Raw genomic sequence first — 22,546 nt, 5'->3', positions numbered from 1 at the left:
CTTGCCAACGAAGAAAAACCCAGCTCCGGCAGGTGAAGTAGAGGGGCGGATGAACCCCTTTGCCAGGTTGTCCCGGATGTACTCGGTCATGGCTTGAGTCTCAGGCAAGGACAGCGGATAGGTACGACCACAAGGTGGCATCTTATCAGGTATCAATTCAATTGGACAGTCCCACTCCCTATGAGGGGGTAAGATATTTGCTTGTTGTTCAGAAAAAACGTTGGCAAACATCTGATATTCCTTGGGAATGGCAGAAGAAACTAATGAAACTGTCTTTCTCACAGGTCGAATTTTTGGAAGACAGGATTTCTGACAGTCCATACCCCATGACAGAATCTGCATAGAACTCCAATCAATCCTGGGATTATGTTTACGTAACCAGGGTAGACCAAGAACAATTTCTTGAGAGGCCTCTGATATCACCAGGAATTTTAAGGACTCAGAATGAAGTGCCCCAATTCGGACCAATACAGGTTGAGTCTCTTTGGTGACTATCCCGTTAGTCAGAGGGCATCCGTCTATCGAGGTCAGAGAGATAGCATGGTTGAGAGTCAAACAAGGTATCTGAAATTTATCAATGAAACTAGACGTTATGAAATTTCCGGCTGCTCCTGAGTCGATTAGAGCAGTAGCAAAGACAGGTTTGGGTTTAAGATCCAAGGCTAGGGTAATCGTGAAATCTTTAATTTTTGGAGACGGGTTCATAACTCCTAACTTGATGTCTCCAGGGTCAGTTAGGATTTGGCATTTCCCGGTTTACGGGGACAGGAGATCAGCAGGTGACCAGACTCTCCGCAGTACAGACAGAGGTTCTTTTGCATTCTTCTCTGTCGTTCTTCTTTGGAGAGGTGTGTATGATTCACCTGCATAGGCTCCTCTTCAGTGGGAGAAGGAATGGGACGGGTAGAAATGGAGGGGGTAAATGACCTTTGCCGGTCAGTTCTGTTTTTTTCAGCCTGACGTTCCCTGAAGCGTAGGTCAACTTTGATACACAATGAAATGATGTCGTTCAGATTAGTAGGAAGCTCTCGAGTGACTAGATCATCCTTTAGTCGGTCTGACAACCCATGCCAGAAGGCCGAGGTGAGGGCTTCCTCATTCCATTTGAGCTCTGATGCTAAAATTTGAAATTGCACGGCATATTGACTGACAGGACGGACCCCTTGCCTCAGTGTCATGATGTTTGATGATGCTGATACAGTACGCCCAGGTTCATCGAAAATCCTCCTGAAGGATGACACAAAGCCTGCGTAATTATCCAGCAGTGGATCTGAGCGCTCCCAGAGTGGGGAAGCCCATTCCAAGGCCTGGCCGGATAACAGAGAGACTATATAAGCCACTTTAGTTCTTGCAGTTGGAAAGTTGTCAGGCTGCAGGGTAAAATGTATGTCACACTGATTTAGGAATCCTCGGCAGAGTTTAGGATTGCCGTCAAATTTATTTGGTAAAGGAAGACGTAAGCGGGGAGATGATCTGCCTCCTGTATTCCCAGACGCTGATGCGGATGTAGTTGCTGGTATTTCAGGGGTAGAAAAGGAAGTTTGCAAACTATCCTGTCGCTTGGACATCTCTTGCAGAAATTTAGCCATCTGATGCTGCATGTTTTCCAGATTTTCTAATCGACCAGAAATGCACCTGAACAAATCCACTCCTGACTCCTGATCCGTGGCCAGTGCAAACTCTTACGTTCTGGGTTATTTGTGGACCCGGGGTGGTAGCAGGAGCGATCACAGAAGCAGATTTGTAAATAAAACTAGGATTTTTAATAAGTGCTCGAGTGGACATATAATGTGGCAGTAAATAAAAGTCCAGGAAAATATAAATGTGCACAAGAGTTCTGTGGTGGGAGCAAAAGGGTTAATGTCCAGGTAGAAACAATTAGAGCAGTCCAGGTGTGCAGGTAGTGAAACTGAAAAAAAACAAGCCAGGTTTGCAGATAGTGAAACTGAAAATAAACAAGCCAGGTTTGCAGATAGTGAACTGAAGTGCAGGATGTCAGCAGGCTCAGGCACTCAGGTATGGGCAAGGGTGATGGAGGTAGCGGGGTAGTCCAGTGGGAACTAGGAGCTGACAGGCAGACTGGCAGACAGCGGATTCACAGGATCAGGAAAGCACAGAGAACTCCCTCTCAGCTAGGCTGAGATACACGTTGCACTGGCAAAGAAGGAAGGCACTGACCCTTCCTAAATACCCCATGCCGTGCTGTTACTGGCCGGAGGGAACATGTGACTCACCAGGATTGGCCAGCCGCATCACATGGCCAGAAGGCAAGATGGCAGCGCCCATGCCAAACGGAATGGAGACGCCGCCAGGCCTTACCAGCGCAGAGTGACAACAGGCCCGCACAACAACGCGTGCAGCCAAAGCCCTCCGCCAGACACCAGCTCCGCCACCAGACAGCCCGCGCCACAATGACCTCACAGGTAACACTCGCCTAGCGCCATGCTGAAATACCCTGGCCGTGACAATGTGTGAGGGGATCTATCACCGCCGCTGTTCCGTGAAACATTCAGTGAAGAGCGCTAATTAAATTTTGGGACTGAATCTGAGTTGATTTATCAGAGTAAATCATACTTAGTATGTCCAAATAAGGTAAACAAGAATGATTTTACCCATCTGGTAGTGTGAGGTTCTTCCATCGAGTCCATCCTCCATGGACCCCTGGACCTGGCATTGGATAGGATGGCAAAGAGATAGTTATGCAGTCAGTATATCGATACTTACAATGTTGACTCTAGAATGTCGACAGTTATGATGTGGACATGGTTAAAATGTGGACATCTAACATGTTAACATCTGGAATATGTAGAGATGGAGAAAATGTTGACATTAATGTGTTAGGGTTAGCTTTAGAAATGCATTGTCAACATTATGACCGTGTCAACATATTGTCTGTCAACATTGTCACTATGTGGACAGTCTATTGTCAACATTATGAATGTTGACATGGTCACTGTTGACATAATATACTGGACCCAAGAGAATTATTGATGGTTATTCTAAGACATGGATTAAATTCTAAAATTTTCAGGATCTCAAGTTCACTTTGCCCAGAGTCAAAGGCCGTCTGAACAGGGAATCTGCAATTGCTTTCATGTGTCCCAAAACATAATGGGCTTTTAAAATGATATCATACTGTATTGCCCAGTGTCAAACTTCTAGAACCTCTTGCATAGAATAATGGAATGGGTACTTCCTGTCCTGTTACTGTATAATACTGATGTCATATTGTCTAGAAAGAGTAGTAGATAGTGAACTTGGAGAGTTAGTTTGCGGCTGTGAGTTCTAATACATCTATATGAAGCTGTGATTATTTTACAGACTATTCTCCCTTTATGCATTTGCCCTGAGTGGCAGCTCCCCAGCCAACAGAGGGAGCTCTAATGAAAGATACTTGGGAAGAGAACTATACATAGTCTGGGTTTTGGGAGAGGAAGGTTGCACTAGTGGAAATCTCCCAAGTGACCTGTGAAGTCCAATGTATCGTATCTGACCAGGGCTACTACACTTGAAACAGAGATCTTGGCAATCTCTGAGAATTCCCATAGAAAGGGTACATTGAAAAAAATTCAGTAAGAGAGCAATCACCTTCCTTAAAATCAATGATAATTTCTAAGAGTGAGTGAGATTCTGTAATTGCGGAAATTAGGGATATTACTGTATTCCACTTATCTGAGGGTACTCTGAAAGAAAAGTAAAGGGTACTTAACAGGAACCCCCCAAAAAAGAAAATGATCTGACGGAAGGGAATCAAAATTGATTTTCTGCAAATGTATTACAAACCACAGGTCAGGGACATACTGTGAAAAATTGTGAGAGTATGAAACTCTGAATGTGCAGTGAGAATGTCAGCTAGATAGACTATGTTTATGGGGTGTTTGCTAGACTAGACCAGAAAATAATAATGGTCCAGTAGTAAAGGCGTTCCCTCTAGTACAAGCAGAGCCAACTTTTTGTGAATTGGTAATTGGTTGCATTGAAATAGGATAGTAACCATCCATGAGGTCTACTTTACATACACAAAATTTGCTGTAGCCTATGGTCTACTCTAGTAGCTACTTCCTGTAAATCAAACAAAACATGGCCTGTGAAGCATTAAGGTGCATACACACATAACTATTTTGTTACCAACGATTTTCTGAACAATTTTCTTTCAGATTATGTGTCAGATTTTTTAAAGTGTAATGAACAATTTTTTGATCTACAAATGATTTTTGTAACTTCCCTTAATGAAAATTGTTCAGTTGGTCAGTCAGAATGAACTACAAACTACAAACTACAAACGGGAACGCGCATGAACTTTAATTGTTCATCGTTATAACTCAGAAACTGAACGATTTTTTTCAACGATTGAATGATAACGACCTCGTTACAGTTAAATCGTTCAAAAAATCGTTACGTGTGTATGCACCTTTAGATTTGTGATTGGGATGCAGCAGTGTCCCCAGACATGCCTGTGAACACGGCCAAGAAACAGCCCCTTTTTGTGATCACTTTAGGTCATTTTCTGCTCCAGTCTCCACCCTGATATGCCCAGGGATTGCAAAGCTCCTTCTCAAGTGTTAGCGACTGCGTACGCAATTTTGAATGGCATAGGATACTTAAGTTCTTGCGTGTAAAACCCAACTTCAAAAGGGTTATTTGCGAGAGTCTTGACCTCTAGCTTTGAGATACCTAAGGATTTGCAAGCCTAATATCTGGAATGGACTGTACATATGAAAACTGGATCAAAAACAAAATTCTGAGACCAATATATTTAGCAGGAGACCAGCAGCAATGATTTTTTTTACAGAACTTTGCAAAGTTTATTTGTAGAATGTCCCATATAAAAGTGGTAAGAGCAAGATCAATGTCTGAGGCAAATACGTTTGGCACGTCGGTTAAGTCCTTATGACTTTTTAACACTCACTCATTCTCTTTAATAATTTGGTCCGGAATCTCAGCTTCTCAAAGTAATATATACAGTATGTCTCTCAAACTTCAGTTAGAAGCCCAATGAGAGGAATAAAACCTCGCTGTGATGAGGCTGGGAGTTGTCCACCATGGCAACTCTGGCCATTTGCAGCTCACTGAATTTGCCCCTCTTTGCAGACCTCACCATTTCTTTGAACTCCCAGTCTACTAAAAGTGCCTATCCACTAGAAGAGAGGCAAAAGACTGCACGATTACGACATTGTAATCGTGCAGTCGTTTGTCAGTCTGTGATGTGCCTACACTTAATGAGCAGTCGTTCAGTGTAGGCACAATCAATCATCTGCAAACATGCTGAACCTGATGTTATCGTCAGGTTGACCAGCATGTTTGCACAATGATAGATGTCTAAAAGACACATTTTTTAAACACTCCAAACGATTTTCAAATGATTATCAAACGATTATTGAATGATCGAACGATATCGTTATCGTTCAATCACTCATTTTAATCGTCTAGTGGATAGGCACCTTAAGAGTTATGAGCAGTTGAACACACCTGTAAAAGTGAAGGGGCAACCACCTGCAACCTGTGGAATAACCCTTTATTTGGAAAGCAGGTATCCAGATTTTCTGGGCTATAGTATTCTGTCGGCTACGGCCAAGCTGATCTGTCAGCTACGGACAGATATAAGTTATACTGTATGCCTGATTACAATCTGCGACATCATGTCCTCCTAATCATTGTAAGTGGTGCTACTCTGTAACCTCAAAAGTTGATACATATATATATATATATATATATATATATATATATATATGTGTGTGTGTGTATGGGGGGGTAAAACATGCACACACACACATATATATATATATATCTATAGCAAATGTATGTATTAAGCTGCATACACACGTAACAATTTTAGTAACCAACGATTTTCGTTAACGATTTTCATTCAGATTTTCCCTTGAAAAAGTGAATGAAAATTGTTTACAAAAATCGTTGGTTACTAAATTAATGAACGATTTTGTCAACGATTTTTATGAACGATGAACGATTTTTCAATCATGCATACAGTGAATGGACATCTTTCATCGTTCATTCTGTACAACATGAACGATTTTCTGAACGAAAATCGTTATGTTGGACACTCAGAATGGACGATGAACTACAAACTACAAACGGGAGTGCGCTTGGCCGATTATCTTTCATTGTTCACCCAAAAGAAAATGAACGATTTTTTAAATGATTAAATGATAATGATGTCATTATAGTTAAATCGATAAAAAAATCGTTACGTATGAAGGGGGTGTCAGACACCTCCTGCTGCATTTGCATATTTGCAGAGATGGAATCTCAAAGCTGCTTGTGTGTGGCATTGCAATTCCATCCTGTGCTCTATCATCCCCTAAGACAAGTAATATAGTAACTGCAGTGGGATTTTTTTTTATAATAATAGTTTCTCTGTACATATGCCTCATTAAACTCTCCCAGAGCGCATTCCTAATAATAGTTGTTCCACTATGAATTATTACTATAGTACATGTAGTTATTGCAATCTTTTTATCTTTATTTAAAGATGCCTATACTGATGAAGATCTGATGCTTTACTGGAAAAAGGGAAATGAATCCTTAAAAACAGATGAGAAGATTTCATTATCTCAATTCTTGATTCAGAAATTCCATACTACTTCTAGACTTGCCTTCTACAGTAGCACAGGTACCTAGATTTGTATTTCTTGTGGGGCTGTCATTATCGAGGGGTCTTATTCTTAGTATTTCCTATCTTGTATTAATAATAGCTATATGTATCTCTCATGCCTTTTATAACTTGTCCTCACCACAATGTCTGTCCATGGATTTAGCACCTTTCTGTAAGAAGAGTGCTTCTTTATGTTACCTTTCAGTTTTCATACATGCAATTTTTTAAGTATGTACCCTTACTGTAGAGACCCACTATTTATATCCAATTCTAAATGAATGAAATTACTTGTCATGTGAAACTACAGCAAGCTTGCAGCAGCAATGTTATTTCAGGATTTAGGGGTCTATTTACTAAGCAGTGTTAGGAGAAGTGAAAAGTGAAGAGTGAAAAGTGATAAGGTGCCAGCCAATCAGCTCCCAACTGTCATTTTTCAAACACAGCCTGTGAGATGGAAGTTAGGAGCTGATTGGCAGGCACCTTATCACTTTTCACTCTTCACTTCTCCTAACACTGCTTAGTAAATAGACCCCTTAGATCCCATTTGCTGGAAGTTGTTGGGCAAAACAGAACCTTAAGTACAGGCCCAGCGACAGGGGGGTACTAAGGGTACCCCCGTCCTGGGCCCCGAGGAACACAGGGGCCTCAGCAAACCACTCGAAAGACCCTGCACTGCAGAGAGGCGCCAGGCTGTAGAAGCGCTCTCCCAGCAGTGGCTGCTGGGTCCATTGATGCTGGTGCCAGCTGCCGCTGTGCTTGTCGCACTATGACAGGCAGCGGCAGCCTGCTACAGAGAGAAGTGCGGCTGACCCTAGGAGAGGCTCTTTAAAGTCCCACCCCCTTCTGTCCCTGTCACTTCGGTCCTGGCCCTGTCACTTCTATCCTTTCCCTGTCACCTCTGTCCTGTCCCTGTCACTTCGGTCCTGGCCCTGTATCTGTCACTGCTATCCTTTCCCTGTCACCTCTGTCCTGTCCCTTCTATCCTGTCCCTGTCACTTCTATCCTTTCCCTGTCACCTCTGTCCTGTCCATGTCACTTCTATCCTGTCCCTGTCACTTCTATCCTTTCCCTGTCACCTATGTCCTGTCCCTGTCACTTCTATCCTTTCCCTGTCACCTCTGTCCTGTCCCTGTCACCTCTGTCCTGTCCCTGTCACTTCGGTCCTGGCCCTGTATCTGTCACTGCTATCCTTTCCCAGTCACCTCTGTCCTGTCCTTGTCACTTCTATCCTTTCCCTGTCACTTCTATCCTTTCCCTGTCACCTCTGTCCTGTCCCTGTCTCTGTCACTTGTATCCTTTCCCTGTCACCTCTGTCCTGTCCCTGTCACTTCTATCCTGTCCCTGTCACTTCTATCCTTTCCCTGTCACTTCTATCCTGTCCTTGTCACCTCTGTCCTGTCCCTGTTACTTTGGTCCTGTCCCTGTCACTTCTATCCTTTCCCTGTCACCTCTGTCCTGTCCTTGTCACTTCTATCCTGTCCCTGTCAGTTTGGTCCTGGCCCTGTATCTGTCACTTCTATCCTGTCCCTGTCACTTCTGTCCTGTCCCTGTCACTTCGGTCATGGCCCTGTATCTGTCACTGCTATCCTTTCCCTGTCACCTCTGTCCTGTCCCTGTCACCTCTGTCCTGTCCCTGTCACTTCTATCCTGTCCCTGTCACTTTGGTCCTGGCCCTGTATCTGTCACTGCTATCCTTTCCCTGTCACCTCTGTCCTGTCCCTGTCACTTCTATCCTGTCCCTGTCACTTCTATCCTGTCCTTGTCACATCTGTCCAGTCCCTGTCACTTTGGTCCTGGCCCTGTATCTGTCACTTCTATCCTGTCCCTGTCACCTCTGTCCTGTCCCTGTCACTTCTATCCTGTTCCTGTCACCTCCGTCCTGTCCTTGTCACCTCTGTCCTGTCCCTGTCACCTCTGTCCTGGCCCTGTCCCTGTCACTTCTATCCTGTCCCTGTCACTTCTATCCTGGCCCTGTCACTTCTGTCCTGGCCCTGTCCCTGTCACTTCTGTCCTGGCCCTGTCACTTCTGTCCTGGCCCTGTCACTTCTATCCTTTCCCTGTCACCTCTGTCCTGGCCCTGTCCCTGATACTTCTATCCTGTCCCTGTCACTTCTATCCTGTCCCTGTCACCTCTGTTCTAGCCCTGTCCCTGTTACTTCTGTCCTGTCCCTGTTACTTCTATCCTGTCCCTGTCACTTCTATCCTGTCCTTGTCACCTCTGTCCTGTCCCTGTCACTTCTATCCTTTCCCTGTCACCTCTGTCCTGGCCCTGTCCCTGTTACTTCTATCCTGTCCCTGTCACCTCTGTTCTAGCCCTGGCCCTGTTACTTCTATCCTTTCCCTGTTATTTCTATCCTGTCCCTGTTACCTCTATCCTGGTGCTGTCACTTCTATCCTGTCCCTGTCAGCTCTGTCCTGTCCCTGTCACTTCTATCCTGTCCCTGTCACCTCTGTCCTGTCCCTGTCACTTCTATCCTGTCCTTGTCACCTCTGTCCTGTCCCTGTCACCTCTATCCTGGCCCTGTCCCTGTCACTTCTATCCTGTCCCTGTCACCTCTGTCCTGTCCCTGTCACTTCTATCCTTTCCCTGTCACTTCTGTCCTGTCCCTGTCATTTCTATCCTTTCCCTGTCACCTCTGTCCTGTCCCTGTCACTTCTATCCTGTCCCTGTCACTTTGGTCCTGTCCCTCACTTCTATCCTGTCCCTGTCACTTCTATCCTTTCCCTGTCACTTCTATCCTGTCCTTGTCACCTCTGTCCTGTCCCTGTCACTTTGGTCCTGTCCCTGTCACTTCTATCCTTTCCCTGTCACCTCTGTCCTGTCCCTGTCACCTCTGTCCTGTCGCTGTCACTTCGGTCCTTGCCCTGTATCTGTCACTGCTATCCTTTCCCAGTCACCTCTGTCCTGTCCCTGTCACTTCTATCCTTTCCCTGTCACCTCTGTCCTGTCCCTGTCTCTGTCACTTGTATCCTTTCCCTGTCACCTCTGTCCTGTCCCTGTCACTTCTATCCTTTCCCTGTCACCTCTGTCCTGTCCCTGTCACTTCTATCCTGTCCATGTCACTTCTATCCTTTCCCTGTCACTTCTATCCTGTCCTTGTCACCTCTGTCCTGTCCCTGTCACTTTGGTCCTGTCCCTGTCACTTCTATCCTTTCCCTGTCACCTCTGTCCTGTCCCTGTCACTTCTATCCTGTCCCTGTCACTTCTATCCTGTCCCTGTCACCTCTGTCCTGTCCCTGTCACTTCTGTCCTGTCCTTGTCACCTCTGTCCTGTCCCTGTCACTTCTATCCTGTCCCTGTCACCTCTGTCCTGTCCCTGTCACTTCTATCCTGTCCCTGTCACCTCTGTCCTGTCCCTGTCACCTCTATCCTGGCCCTGTCCCTGTCACTTCTATCCTGTCCCTGTCACCTCTGTCCTGTCCCTGTCACTTCTATCCTTTCCCTGTCACTTCTGTCCTGTCCCTGTCATTTCTATCCTTTCCCTGTCACCTCTGTCCTGTCCCTGTCACCTCTGTCCTGTCCCTGTCACTTCTATCCTGTCCTTGTCACCTCTGTCCTGTCCCTGTCACTTTGCTCCTGTCCCTGTCACTTCTATCCTTTCCCTGTCACCTCTGTCCTGTCCCTGTCACTTCTATCCTGTCCCTGTCACTTCTATCCTGTCCCTGTCACCTCTGTCCTGTCCCTGTCACTTCTGTCCTGTCCTTGTCACCTCTGTCCTGTCCCTGTCACTTCTATCCTGTCCCTGTCACCTCTGTCCTGTCCCTGTCACTTCTATCCTGTCCCTGTCACCTCGGTCCTGTCCCTGTCACCTCTATCCTGGCCCTGTCCCTGTCACTTCTATCCTGTCCCTGTCACCTCTGTCCTGTCCCTGTCACTTCTATCCTTTTCCTGTCACTTCTGTCCTGTCCCTGTCATTTCTATCCTTTACCTGTCACCTCTGTCCTGTCCCTGTCACCTCTGTCCTGTCCCTGTCACTTCTATCCTTTCCCTGTCACCTCTGTCCTGTCCCTGTCACTTCTATCCTTTTCCTGTCACTTCTGTCCTGTCCCTGTCATTTCTATCCTTTACCTGTCACCTCTGTCCTGTCCCTGTCACCTCTGTCCTGTCCCTGTCACTTCTATCCTTTCCCTGTCACCTCTGTCCTGTCCCTGTCACTTCTATCCTGACCCTGTCACTTCGGTCCTGTCCCTGTCACTTCTATCCTGTCCCTGTCACTTCGGTCCTGTCCCTCACTTCTATCCTGTCCCTGTCACTTCTATCCTTTCCCTGTCACTTCTATCCTGTCCTTGTCACCTCTGTCCTGTCCCTGTCACTTTGGTCCTGTCCCTGTCACTTCTATCCTTTCCCTGTCACCTCTGTCCTGTCCCTGTCACCTCTGTCCTGTCCCTGTCACTTCGGTCCTGGCCCTGTATCTGTCACTGCTATCCTTTCCCAGTCACCTCTGTCCTGTCCCTGTCACTTCTATCCTTTCCCTGTCACCTCTGTCCTGTCCCTGTCTCTGTCACTTGTATCCTTTCCCTGTCACCTCTGTCCTGTCCCTGTCACTTCTATCCTTTCCCTGTCACCTCTGTCCTGTCCCTGTCTCTGTCACTTGTATCCTTTCCCTGTCACATCTGTCCTGTCCCTGTCACTTCTATCCTTTCCCTGTCACCTCTGTCCTGTCCCTGTCACTTCTATCCTGTCCATGTCACTTCTATCCTTTCCCTGTCACTTCTATCCTGTCCTTGTCACCTCTGTCCTGTCCCTGTCACTTTGGTCCTGTCCCTGTCACTTCTATCCTTTCCCTGTCACCTCTGTCCTGTCCCTGTCACTTCTATCCTGTCCCTGTCACTTCTATCCTGTCCCTGTCACCTCTGTCCTGTCCCTGTCACTTCTGTCCTGTCCTTGTCACCTCTGTCCTGTCCCTGTCAGTTTGGTCCTGGCCCTGTATCTGTCGCTTCTATCCTGTCCCTGTCACTTCTGTCCTGTCCTTGTCACCTCTGTCCTGTCCCTGTCACCTCTGTCCTGTCCCTGTCACTTCTATCCTGTCCCTGTCACCTCTGTCCTGTCCCTGTCACTTTGGTCCTGGCCCTGTATATGTCACTGCTATCCTTTCCCTGTCACCTCTGTCCTGTCCCTGTCACTTCTATCCTGTCCCTGTCACTTCTATCCTGTCCCTGTCACCTCTATCCTGGCCCTGTCCCTGTCACTTCTATCCTGTCCTTGTCACCTCTGTCCTGGCCCTGTCCCTGTTACTTCTATCCTGTCCCTGTCACCTCTATCCTGGCCCTGTCCCTGTCACTTCTATCCTGTCCTTGTCACCTCTGTCCTGGCCCTGTCCCTGTTACTTCTATCCTGTCCCTGTCACCTCTATCCTGTCCATGTCAGCTCTGTCCTGTCCCTGTCACTTCTATCCTGTCCCTGTCACTTCTATCCTGGCCCTGTCACTTCTGTCCTGGCCCTGTCCCTGTCACTTCTGTCCTGGCCCTGTCACTTCTGTCCTGGCCCTGTCACTTCTATCCTTTCCCTGTCACCTCTGTCCTGGCCCTGTCCCTGATACTTCTATCCTGTCCCTGTCACTTCTATCCTGTCCCTGTCACCTCTGTTCTAGCCCTGTCCCTGTTACTTCTGTCCTGTCCCTGTTACTTCTATCCTGTCCCTGTCACTTCTATCCTGTCCTTGTCACCTCTGTCCTGTCCCTGTCACTTCTATCCTTTCCCTGTCACCTCTGTCCTGGCCCTGTCCCTGTTACTTCTATCCTGTCCCTGTCACCTCTGTTCTAGCCCTGGCCCTGTTACTTCTATCCTTTCCCTGTTATTTCTATCCTGTCCCTGTTACCTCTATCCTGGTGCTGTCACTTCTATCCTGTCCCTGTCAGCTCTGTCCTGTCCCTGTCACTTCTATCCTGTCCCTGTCACCTCTGTCCTGTCCCTGTCACTTCTATCCTGTCCCTGTCACCTCTGTCCTGTCCCTGTCACCTCTATCCTGGCCCTGTCCCTGTCACTTCTATCCTGTCCCTGTCACCTCTGTCCTGTCCCTGTCACTTCTATCCTTTCCCTGTCACTTCTGTCCTGTCCCTGTCATTTCTATCCTTTCCCTGTCACCTCTGTCCTGTCCCTGTCACTTCTATCCTGTCCCTGTCACTTTGGTCCTGTCCCTCACTTCTATCCTGTCCCTGTCACTTCTATCCTTTCCCTGTCACTTCTATCCTGTCCTTGTCACCTCTGTCCTGTCCCTGTCACTTTGGTCCTGTCCCTGTCACTTCTATCCTTTCCCTGTCACCTCTGTCCTGTCCCTGTCACCTCTGTCCTGTCGCTGTCACTTCGGTCCTTGCCCTGTATCTGTCACTGCTATCCTTTCCCAGTCACCTCTGTCCTGTCCCTGTCACTTCTATCCTTTCCCTGTCACCTCTGTCCTGTCCCTGTCTCTGTCACTTGTATCCTTTCCCTGTCACCTCTGTCCTGTCCCTGTCACTTCTATCCTTTCCCTGTCACCTCTGTCCTGTCCCTGTCACTTCTATCCTGTCCATGTCACTTCTATCCTTTCCCTGTCACTTCTATCCTGTCCTTGTCACCTCTGTCCTGTCCCTGTCACTTTGGTCCTGTCCCTGTCACTTCTATCCTTTCCCTGTCACCTCTGTCCTGTCCCTGTCACTTCTATCCTGTCCCTGTCACTTCTATCCTGTCCCTGTCACCTCTGTCCTGTCCCTGTCACTTCTGTCCTGTCCTTGTCACCTCTGTCCTGTCCCTGTCACTTCTATCCTGTCCCTGTCACCTCTGTCCTGTCCCTGTCACTTCTATCCTGTCCCTGTCACCTCTGTCCTGTCCCTGTCACCTCTATCCTGGCCCTGTCCCTGTCACTTCTATCCTGTCCCTGTCACCTCTGTCCTGTCCCTGTCACTTCTATCCTTTCCCTGTCACTTCTGTCCTGTCCCTGTCATTTCTATCCTTTCCCTGTCACCTCTGTCCTGTCCCTGTCACCTCTGTCCTGTCCCTGTCACTTCTATCCTGTCCTTGTCACCTCTGTCCTGTCCCTGTCACTTTGGTCCTGTCCCTGTCACTTCTATCCTTTCCCTGTCACCTCTGTCCTGTCCCTGTCACTTCTATCCTGTCCCTGTCACTTCTATCCTGTCCCTGTCACTTCTGTCCTGTCCCTGTCACTTCTATCCTGTCCTTGTCACCTCTGTCCTGTCCCTGTCACTTCTATCCTGTCCCTGTCACCTCTGTCCTGTCCCTGTCACTTCTATCCTGTCCCTGTCACCTCTGTCCTGTCCCTGTCACCTCTATCCTGGCCCTGTCCCTGTCACTTCTATCCTTTCCCTGTCACCTCTGTCCTGTCCCTGTCACTTCTATCCTGTCCCTGTCACTTCGGTCCTGTCCCTGTCACTTCTATCCTGTCCCTGTCACTTCGGTCCTGTCCCTGTCACTTCTATCCTGTCCCTGTCACTTCTATCCTTTCCCTGTCACTTCTATCCTGTCCTTGTCACCTCTGTCCTGTCCCTGTCACTTTGGTCCTGTCCCTGTCACTTCTATCCTTTCCCTGTCACCTCTGTCCTGTCCCTGTCACCTCTGTCCTGTCCCTGTCACTTCGGTCCTGGCCCTGTATCTGTCACTGCTATCCTTTCCCAGTCACCTCTGTCCTGTCCCTGTCACTTCTATCCTTTCCCTGTCACCTCTGTCCTGTCCCTGTCTCTGTCACTTGTATCCTTTCCCTGTCACCTCTGTCCTGTCCCTGTCACTTCTATCCTTTCCCTGTCACCTCTGTCCTGTCCCTGTCTCTGTCACTTGTATCCTTTCCCTGTCACATCTGTCCTGTCCCTGTCACTTCTATCCTTTCCCTGTCACCTCTGTCCTGTCCCTGTCACTTCTATCCTGTCCATGTCACTTCTATCCTTTCCCTGTCACTTCTATCCTGTCCTTGTCACCTCTGTCCTGTCCCTGTCACTTTGGTCCTGTCCCTGTCACTTCTATCCTTTCCCTGTCACCTCTGTCCTGTCCCTGTCACTTCTATCCTGTCCCTGTCACTTCTATCCTGTCCCTGTCACCTCTGTCCTGTCCCTGTCACTTCTGTCCTGTCCTTGTCACCTCTGTCCTGTCCCTGTCAGTTTGGTCCTGGCCCTGTATCTGTCGCTTCTATCCTGTCCCTGTCACTTCTGTCCTGTCCTTGTCACCTCTGTCCTGTCCCTGTCACCTCTGTCCTGTCCCTGTCACTTCTATCCTGTCCCTGTCACCTCTGTCCTGTCCCTGTCACTTTGGTCCTGGCCCTGTATATGTCACTGCTATCCTTTCCCTGTCACCTCTGTCCTGTCCCTGTCACTTCTATCCTGTCCCTGTCACTTCTATCCTGTCCCTGTCACCTCTATCCTGGCCCTGTCCCTGTCACTTCTATCCTGTCCTTGTCACCTCTGTCCTGGCCCTGTCCCTGTTACTTCTATCCTGTCCCTGTCACCTCTATCCTGGCCCTGTCCCTGTCACTTCTATCCTGTCCTTGTCACCTCTGTCCTGGCCCTGTCCCTGTTACTTCTATCCTGTCCCTGTCACCTCTATCCTGTCCCTGTCAGCTCTGTCCTGTCCCTGTCACTTCTATCCTGTCCCTGTCACTTCTATCCTGGCCCTGTCACTTCTATCCTGGCCCTGTCACTTCTGTCCTGGCCCTGTCCCTGTCACTTCTGTCCTGGCCCTGTCACTTCTGTCCTGGCCCTGTCACTTCTATCCTTTCCCTGTCACCTCTGTCCTGGCCCTGTCCCTGATACTTCTATCCTGTCCCTGTCACTTCTATCCTGTCCCTGTCACCTCTGTTCTAGCCCTGTCCCTGTTACTTCTATCCTGTCCCTGTTACTTCTATCCTGTCCCTGTCACTTCTATCCTGTCCTTGTCACCTCTGTCCTGTCCCTGTCACTTCTATCCTTTCCCTGTCACCTCTGTCCTGGCCCTGTCCCTGTTACTTCTATCCTGTCCGTGTCACCTCTGTTCTAGCCCTGGCCCTGTTACTTCTATCCTGTCCCTGTTACCTCTATCCTGGTGCTGTCACTTCTATCCTGTCCCTGTCAGCTCTGTCCTGTCCCTGTCACTTCTATCCTGTCCCTGTCACCTCTGTCCTGTCCCTGTCACTTCTATCCTGTCCCTGTCACCTCTGTCCTGTCCCTGTCACCTCTATCCTGGCCCTGTCCCTGTCACTTCTATCCTGTCCCTGTCACCTCTGTCCTGTCCCTGTCACTTCTATCCTTTCCCTGTCACTTCTGTCCTTTCCCTGTCACCTCTGTCCTGTCCCTGTCACCTCTGTCCTGTCCCTGTCACTTCTATCCTTTCCCTGTCACCTCTGTCCTGTCCCTGTCACCTCTATCCTTTCCCTGTCACCTCTGTCCTGTCCCTGTCACTTCTATCCTGTCCCTGTCACTTCGGTCCTGTCCCTGTCACTTCTATCCTGTCCCTGTCACTTCGGTCCTGTCCCTCACTTCTATCCTGTCCCTGTCACTTCTATCCTTTCTCTGTCACTTCTATCCTGTCCTTGTCACCTCTGTCCTGTCCCTGTCACTTTGGTCCTGTCCCTGTCACTTCTATCCTTTCCCTGTCACCTCTGTCCTGTCCCTGTCACCTCTGTCCTGTCCCTGTCACTTCGGTCCTGGCCCTGTATCTGTCACAGCTATCCTTTCCCAGTCACCTCTGTCCTGTCCCTGTCACTTCTATCCTTTCCCTGTCACCTCTGTCCTGTCCCTGTCTCTGTCACTTGTATCCTTTCCCTGTCACCTCTGTCCTGTCCCTGTCACTTCTATCCTTTCCCTGTCACCTCTGTCCTGTCCCTGTCTCTGTCACTTGTATCCTTTCCCTGTCACCTCTGTCCTGTCTCTGTCACTTGTATCCTTTCCCTGTCACCTCTGTCCTGTCCCTGTCACTTCTATCCTGTCCATGTCACTTCTATCCTTTCCCTGTCACTTCTATCCTGTCCTTGTCACCTCTGTCCTGTCCCTGTCACTTTGGTCCTGTCCCTGTCACTTCTATCCTTTCCCTGTCACCTCTGTCCTGTCCCTGTCACTTCTATCCTGTCCCTGTCACTTCTATCCTGTCCCTGTCACCTCTGTCCTGTCCCTGTCACTTCTGTCCTGTCCTTGTCACCTCTGTCCTGTCCCTGTCAGTTTGGTCCTGGCCCTGTATCTGTCGCTTCTGTCCTGTCCCTGTCACTTCTGTCCTGTCCTTGTCACCTCTGTCCTGTCCCTGTCACCTCTGTCCTGTCCCTGTCACTTCTATCCTGTCCCTGTCACCTCTGTCCTGTCCCTGTCACTTTGGTCCTGGCCCTGTATATGTCACTGCTATCCTTTCCCTGTCACCTCTGTCCTGTCCCTGTCACTTCTATCCTGTCCCTGTCACTTCTATCCTGTCCCTGTCACCTCTATCCTGGCCCTGTCCCTGTCACTTCTATCCTGTCCTTGTCACCTCTGTCCTGGCCCTGTCCCTGTCACTTCTATATTTGCGGAATTTTCCACATAGGCCCCATAGTCAAAATCATGCAATCATGTATTACCAAAAAAAAATTAAGGCCCTGATTCAGACCCACTCGCAAGCGGGCGCACGTACGTTAGGCGTACGTACAAAAATATTTAAATTCAATGGCTCGCTCGTATTTTCGTTCGCATCTAAAATTCCTCCCTAAACTCTGACGACCCCTCCTCTAACTAACGAGCGTACGAAATAGCGAGCGTACATCCCCGAAATGGCTTGAAAGGATCGCACGCACAAGTATAAACAGGAAGTGGCCTTGTCAGATGTCGATTACCTGCTCCTTTATTCTGCCTACCTCCATCAATCGTATCATGCCAATCAATGTATCAATTAGCTTAATTGTTTGTTTTTTTTCAACACAATGCAAGAAACTTTACTCTTGTCCGTGTTTGTGTTTACCCGCAGAATACGTACGGATGAAGCATTCGCTTTTATTGTTCAAAAAACATGTGAACCACAATTAAACAATTGTTCTATTGCTGTGGATCCCCGCATATTTCCCTGGGTTCATTTCTTTATTTAAATTTGCTTACGCATGTCACTGCATCAAGCCTATCATAACTCTCCAGAGATTTCTGGCCCTGTCGAACACATGACTCATACACTAACCAATAAAATTGCTCCTGTTAATTTCCAAAATACATTAGCCAATCAGAAAATTTTTACACACTTTATCAAAAATGATTTTTAAAAAAACACCATTGCCATCATGAGAGCCTCCGCATTCACCAGGCGTGAGCTGCTGGTGCTTACGGAGGTCATGGATCGCCGGATCACCAGCCAGCCTCCACCCATCACCAACCGGCAGAAGCGCTCCGCGTATGCGGAGGCACGGTCCCGCCTGCGGTCCTTCGGCTCACGCCGCAACATCGGGCAGCTGGAGCGCAGGTGGTCCGACCTGCAACGGCGAACGCCCCGCTTACTGGCATGCTTTCGCATGCAGATCGAGGAAAGTAAGTGTTATGTATTGTGGTTTTAATGTTTGTGTTTGTGGGGCAAACTGCGTGTGCATGTTTTCCTGTCTGTCCTATTTATTATTTGTACTCATATCTGCGTGTGCATGTTTTCCTGTCTGTCCTATTTATTATTTGTACTTATATCTGCGTGTGCATGTTTTCCTGTCTGTCCTATTTATTATTTGTACTCATATCTGCGTGTGCATGTTTTCCCTCTATTTCTGATTTATTCATTCTACTCCTATTTGGCTTATTTTTTGGGTTGTGTTTTTTTTTTAGTTTTGGTCCCCGGATTTGTCCATAAACTAACCGCAATTTCTTTTACATATTTTAGGGGGACAGCCAAGCCTCCGCCGTCACCGTCCGTCCAGACGGCGTTCCCGGCCACTATCCCCAACCCCCAGCCAACACTCCACCCCAAATCTTTCCCCTATTCCCCACTCCTCCCCATCCTTCCCAGACCCTCTCCCGGAAATGTCGGGCCTCCTTCCCCTCCGTCCCACTTCCCCCTCTCCTCCACCCACCCCTCTTCCAATTACCCCCTCCCCGGAGTCCATCATAACTCCTCCCCATTCTTTGGGGAATGACGGATCCTCCGAGGAGGATCATGGAGGCATTTCCGGAGCTCCCGTTTTGGCTCCCGGTATGTTTTTATTTTTTATTTTTTTAAAGCACAAACTGTTTGTATGTAATCATGTGTCGTGCCTTTCTTCGTGTTTTTGTGGCTTGACTTTTGGTGATTTAGCAGTTTGCCTTTACCTTTTCCTGGTGATTTCAACATACACATATCACACCTGTGGGAATTTGTACATAGGCCTTGTATTTTTGGCAGCACCCCCTTTTTTTTTTTTTTTTTAGGTTTAGGAGTGATTTCGTTGTGTTTTTGTTTTTTTAATGTGGATTCCCTATTGTTGTATTAACCCACACACTTTTCTCACCCACAGAGGAACAGAGGCGTCGGCAAGAGGTGGCGGATTGTGTTGGCCAGATGCGCCAACATGTAATTGGCATTCTTGTGGCCCTCGACCGGCTGTCTGGCCTCCTTCGCCAGTAGTTTTTTTATTTTTGTTAACTGTTCTAAATAAATTTTTTCATACAATATACGTTCTGGCTCATTTTTTAAATCCAAAACCAAGATAGTTTAGCCTGACATAAGTAGACTGTTCCTGCAAGGATTTCCCTTTTTTAAAAGTTAGATTGTGTTTTGTCTTTGTATGTCAAACAGACACAAGAAACACATAACAGTAACAATGTCATTTCCCTTTTTGGGTGTAGTGTCAATTACATATTTCTACATTTTACAGGTTCCTAGTTGGTGCGCAAGCTGCTTAGGCCAATCTTACAAATCCCAAGGTTGGGCCAGGCTTCCTTTTGGTGTGGGTTGGGAAGCTGAAAACATATTTCAGTTTAGCTCAACTGGCGTCAGTACTGGATTACCCCTTAGTCAAATGTAACTTGTGTTAACCTGGTTACACTTGCTGTTAACGTCCCAAAAAAGGAAGACCATTTCACTCTCCAAACATTTATTCACAACATAACAGAGAAAACAAAGTGGTCACTCCCAAAAAAAGAACACAGTGATAAATTCAAATACAACACATACCAAGAAATAATTAAATAAAAACAAAAAATCAAGAACTGGTTGACGAAGGACCATGCCAACATGATTCCACAAACATGGCGTTGCGATATGGGTTCCAGAATATATGCCCAAAAGGACCAGATCCAGGTTTGGTAAGGGTAGCAGGAAGTAGTGAGCGTTGGAGTGCCAAAGATTATGTGAACAAACAGAAGATGGTGAGAAAAAAAACACAAAATTAGATGTTCGCAAACAAACACAAACACATTAGGTATAAACACTGTAGTTTTGTTACAACTTACCTAAAAAATCTGGCCACAACATCATCGCGTATGGCCCCCCCACATACTGACCTCCGACCAACCTCGGGGGGGCCATCCTCAGGTAAGGCATCCTCTGGCTGCATTGGGACACCACTCCTTATGGCAATGTTGTGAAATATCCCACACAGGACCACAATTTTAGACACCATATCCGGCACATACATGAGCTCGCCACCAGAGCGGTGGAGGCATCTGAATCGGCCTTTTAAAAGGCCGATACAGCGCTCCACCACTTGCCTGGTGGCTGTAAGTGCGGAATTATACGCACTTTGTGGCCCTGGTGTGGGAGCCAAATAAGGAGTGAGCAGCCAGGACATGCAAGGGTATCCACTGTCTCCTGTGAAAAAAAATAGACAACATCAGGAACACTGTGTATCAAGCTTAACATTGTTATGTACTAAAGGTCTCCACTTACCCAGAAGCCACGCATCACCAGCTTGTAGGTTGGTTAATTTCTGCCATATCCCTGATTGCCGGATGACGAAGGAGTCATGAGCACTTCCTGGTAATTTAGCATTCAGGGACAGGATCTGGAGGGAGGCATCACATACCACCATTACATTCAGGGAGTGATAGTGTTTACGGTTTCTAAATATTGCCTCCAGCCGTGCTGGAGGCTGAAGTGGTATGTGAGTACCATCCACAACCCCTATGATGTGTGGGAAGCCAGCTATTTGGTAAAAATTGGCCTTGGCCACACTAAGGGCACCCATATCCAAAGGCATTTTAATAAAATGATGGAGGTGCTTGAAAAGTGCCTCCATCACTGCCCTCAGGATCCGGGAAAAGGAGGATTGGGAGATGCCCGCCACTATTCCCACCGTTGTTTGAAACGATCCTGAGGCACAGAAATGTAACACCGCCATAAATTGCGTCAGTGGTGGTATTGCTGTTGGACTGTCAATTTGCCGCTCAAGATCACTTTCTATTAATGAGAGAGTGTCTATGATGATTTTGGGAGGTAGACGGTAGCGTCTTAAAACCTCATCATCGGGCATTCCAAAAAGGGTGACACGTGTTCGAAATATCTGGGTCCTTGCATGCCTACGATGCCTACGCCTGGGACGAGTTTGAGGTTGGTCGTCTTCCGGGAGCAGGGCCAGAACAATTCGCCCCAGATCTACCTGAAATTCAAAGTTTACAATGTAAGGCTTTTGAGCCACCCCAAAAGTAACATAAAACAACTTAGCTTTATGATACCATCCATAGCTGCTTACATGCCGGGGTATTGTCATGATACGTATAAACTGTAAAAAAGCCAAAAATGAGACATCAAAAATTTAGAGGGTGATTTTATGTTTGTCAAATTGGTGCAAGCCAACACATAAAATAGGCGAAACACACATTTGGCCATCGATGAAAACGACATTGCACACCGTACGTCAAATAGGGGTCAAATGGACCCCAAAAATGGAAAAGGGAAAAGCAAAACTGGTTTACATGATGAATAAGCCTCGAAAAATGCGTTAATTAGTTCGCAAATGCAAGTCACTACACCAACAGTCAAAAATGCGTTAATTAGTTCGCAAATGCAAGTCACTACACCAACAGTCAAAAATGCGTTAATTAGTTCGCAAATGCAAGTCACTACACCAACAGTCAAAAATGCGTTAATTATTTCGCAAATGCAAGTCACTACACCAACAGTCAAAAATGCGTTAATTAGTTCGCAAATGCAAGTCACTACACCAACAGTCAAAAATGCGTTAATTAGTTCGCAAATGCAAGAAAAATAATGGACTTACCAAAATCGAATATATAAGATTTCCCTCAAAAAGGTCTTTGGGTCCGAAAGCCAAAACAAACTAAAATAGATGAAATTAGTGTTAAAAAAAAAATATCAAACAAAAAACCAGAAGTAGACACCAATTGGCCACAAATTAGACTGCACAAAACTTACCAAATCAGGAAACGATGGCAAAAAATAAACCAAAAAAATGCGAACGGAAAACCAAAACAACTGTAGCAAGCCAAAAAAAATACAAACACCGCCAAATCCTCCAACCGCAAACAACAAAATCCAACCAACTTAACCGCCAACAATCCAACAACGCAACCTCGACTCCACACACACCAAGCCATAAATAGTGTTTATTTTCCCGCACAAATTAAGGATGAATCATAGGGACGCACAATCAATGATGCGGCCGCAAACTAAGGACGCATGTATAAATACGTCACGAAATCACATTTAATTTCTGGTTGATTTCATTCTGGAAGCAGAGACATGGCTTCAGACCAGGGAAACAATGGCCAAAATTCCGGCGGTAAGGCCTTCATGCATTTTGTCTCAATGATTCTTTTAAAACATAATATTGTGCAAGTTGTGAAGTGGCTAAATCTGCATATTTACCCAAATAGGTGAGGAGGATGACATGGAAGAGACTGCTGGCCCCAGTCAACCCGCCAAAGCTGCCAAAAAAAAAAGGCAGCCACATTTCACAAGCAAGGAGATGGAGGTTTTGATCCAGAAGTGCGTTGACATCCTGCCCCAGGCAGCCAGGAATATGAGCCAAAGCCAGAAGTGGAGAATGTGGGAGGAGGTCGCCGTTGCTGTCAATAGGGTGGGTGATTATGTCCGTCTAGCCCGGGATGTCAA

The 22,546-nt window shown here is 47.2% G+C and overlaps 1 protein-coding gene across 1 annotated transcript in view; it reads left to right on the top strand.

Moving 5' to 3' along the window:
- LOC148542184 (gamma-aminobutyric acid receptor subunit rho-2-like) overlaps positions 1-22,546 on the top strand; it is a 186,987-nt gene that overhangs the window by 142,077 nt on the left and 22,364 nt on the right. The window contains exon 6 of the mRNA XM_088470792.1: positions 6,491-6,631. Within this exon, the coding sequence (XP_088326918.1) occupies positions 6,491-6,631 (141 nt within the window). The remainder of the gene's footprint in view (positions 1-6,490; positions 6,632-22,546) is intronic.

Source organism: Taudactylus pleione, unplaced genomic scaffold (genome assembly GCF_031769625.1).
Source record: "Taudactylus pleione unplaced genomic scaffold, aTauple2 ptg000015l, whole genome shotgun sequence".
Taxonomy (NCBI): Eukaryota; Metazoa; Chordata; class Amphibia; order Anura; family Myobatrachidae; genus Taudactylus; species Taudactylus pleione.
This window is presented reverse-complemented; position numbering and strand designations above follow the sequence as displayed.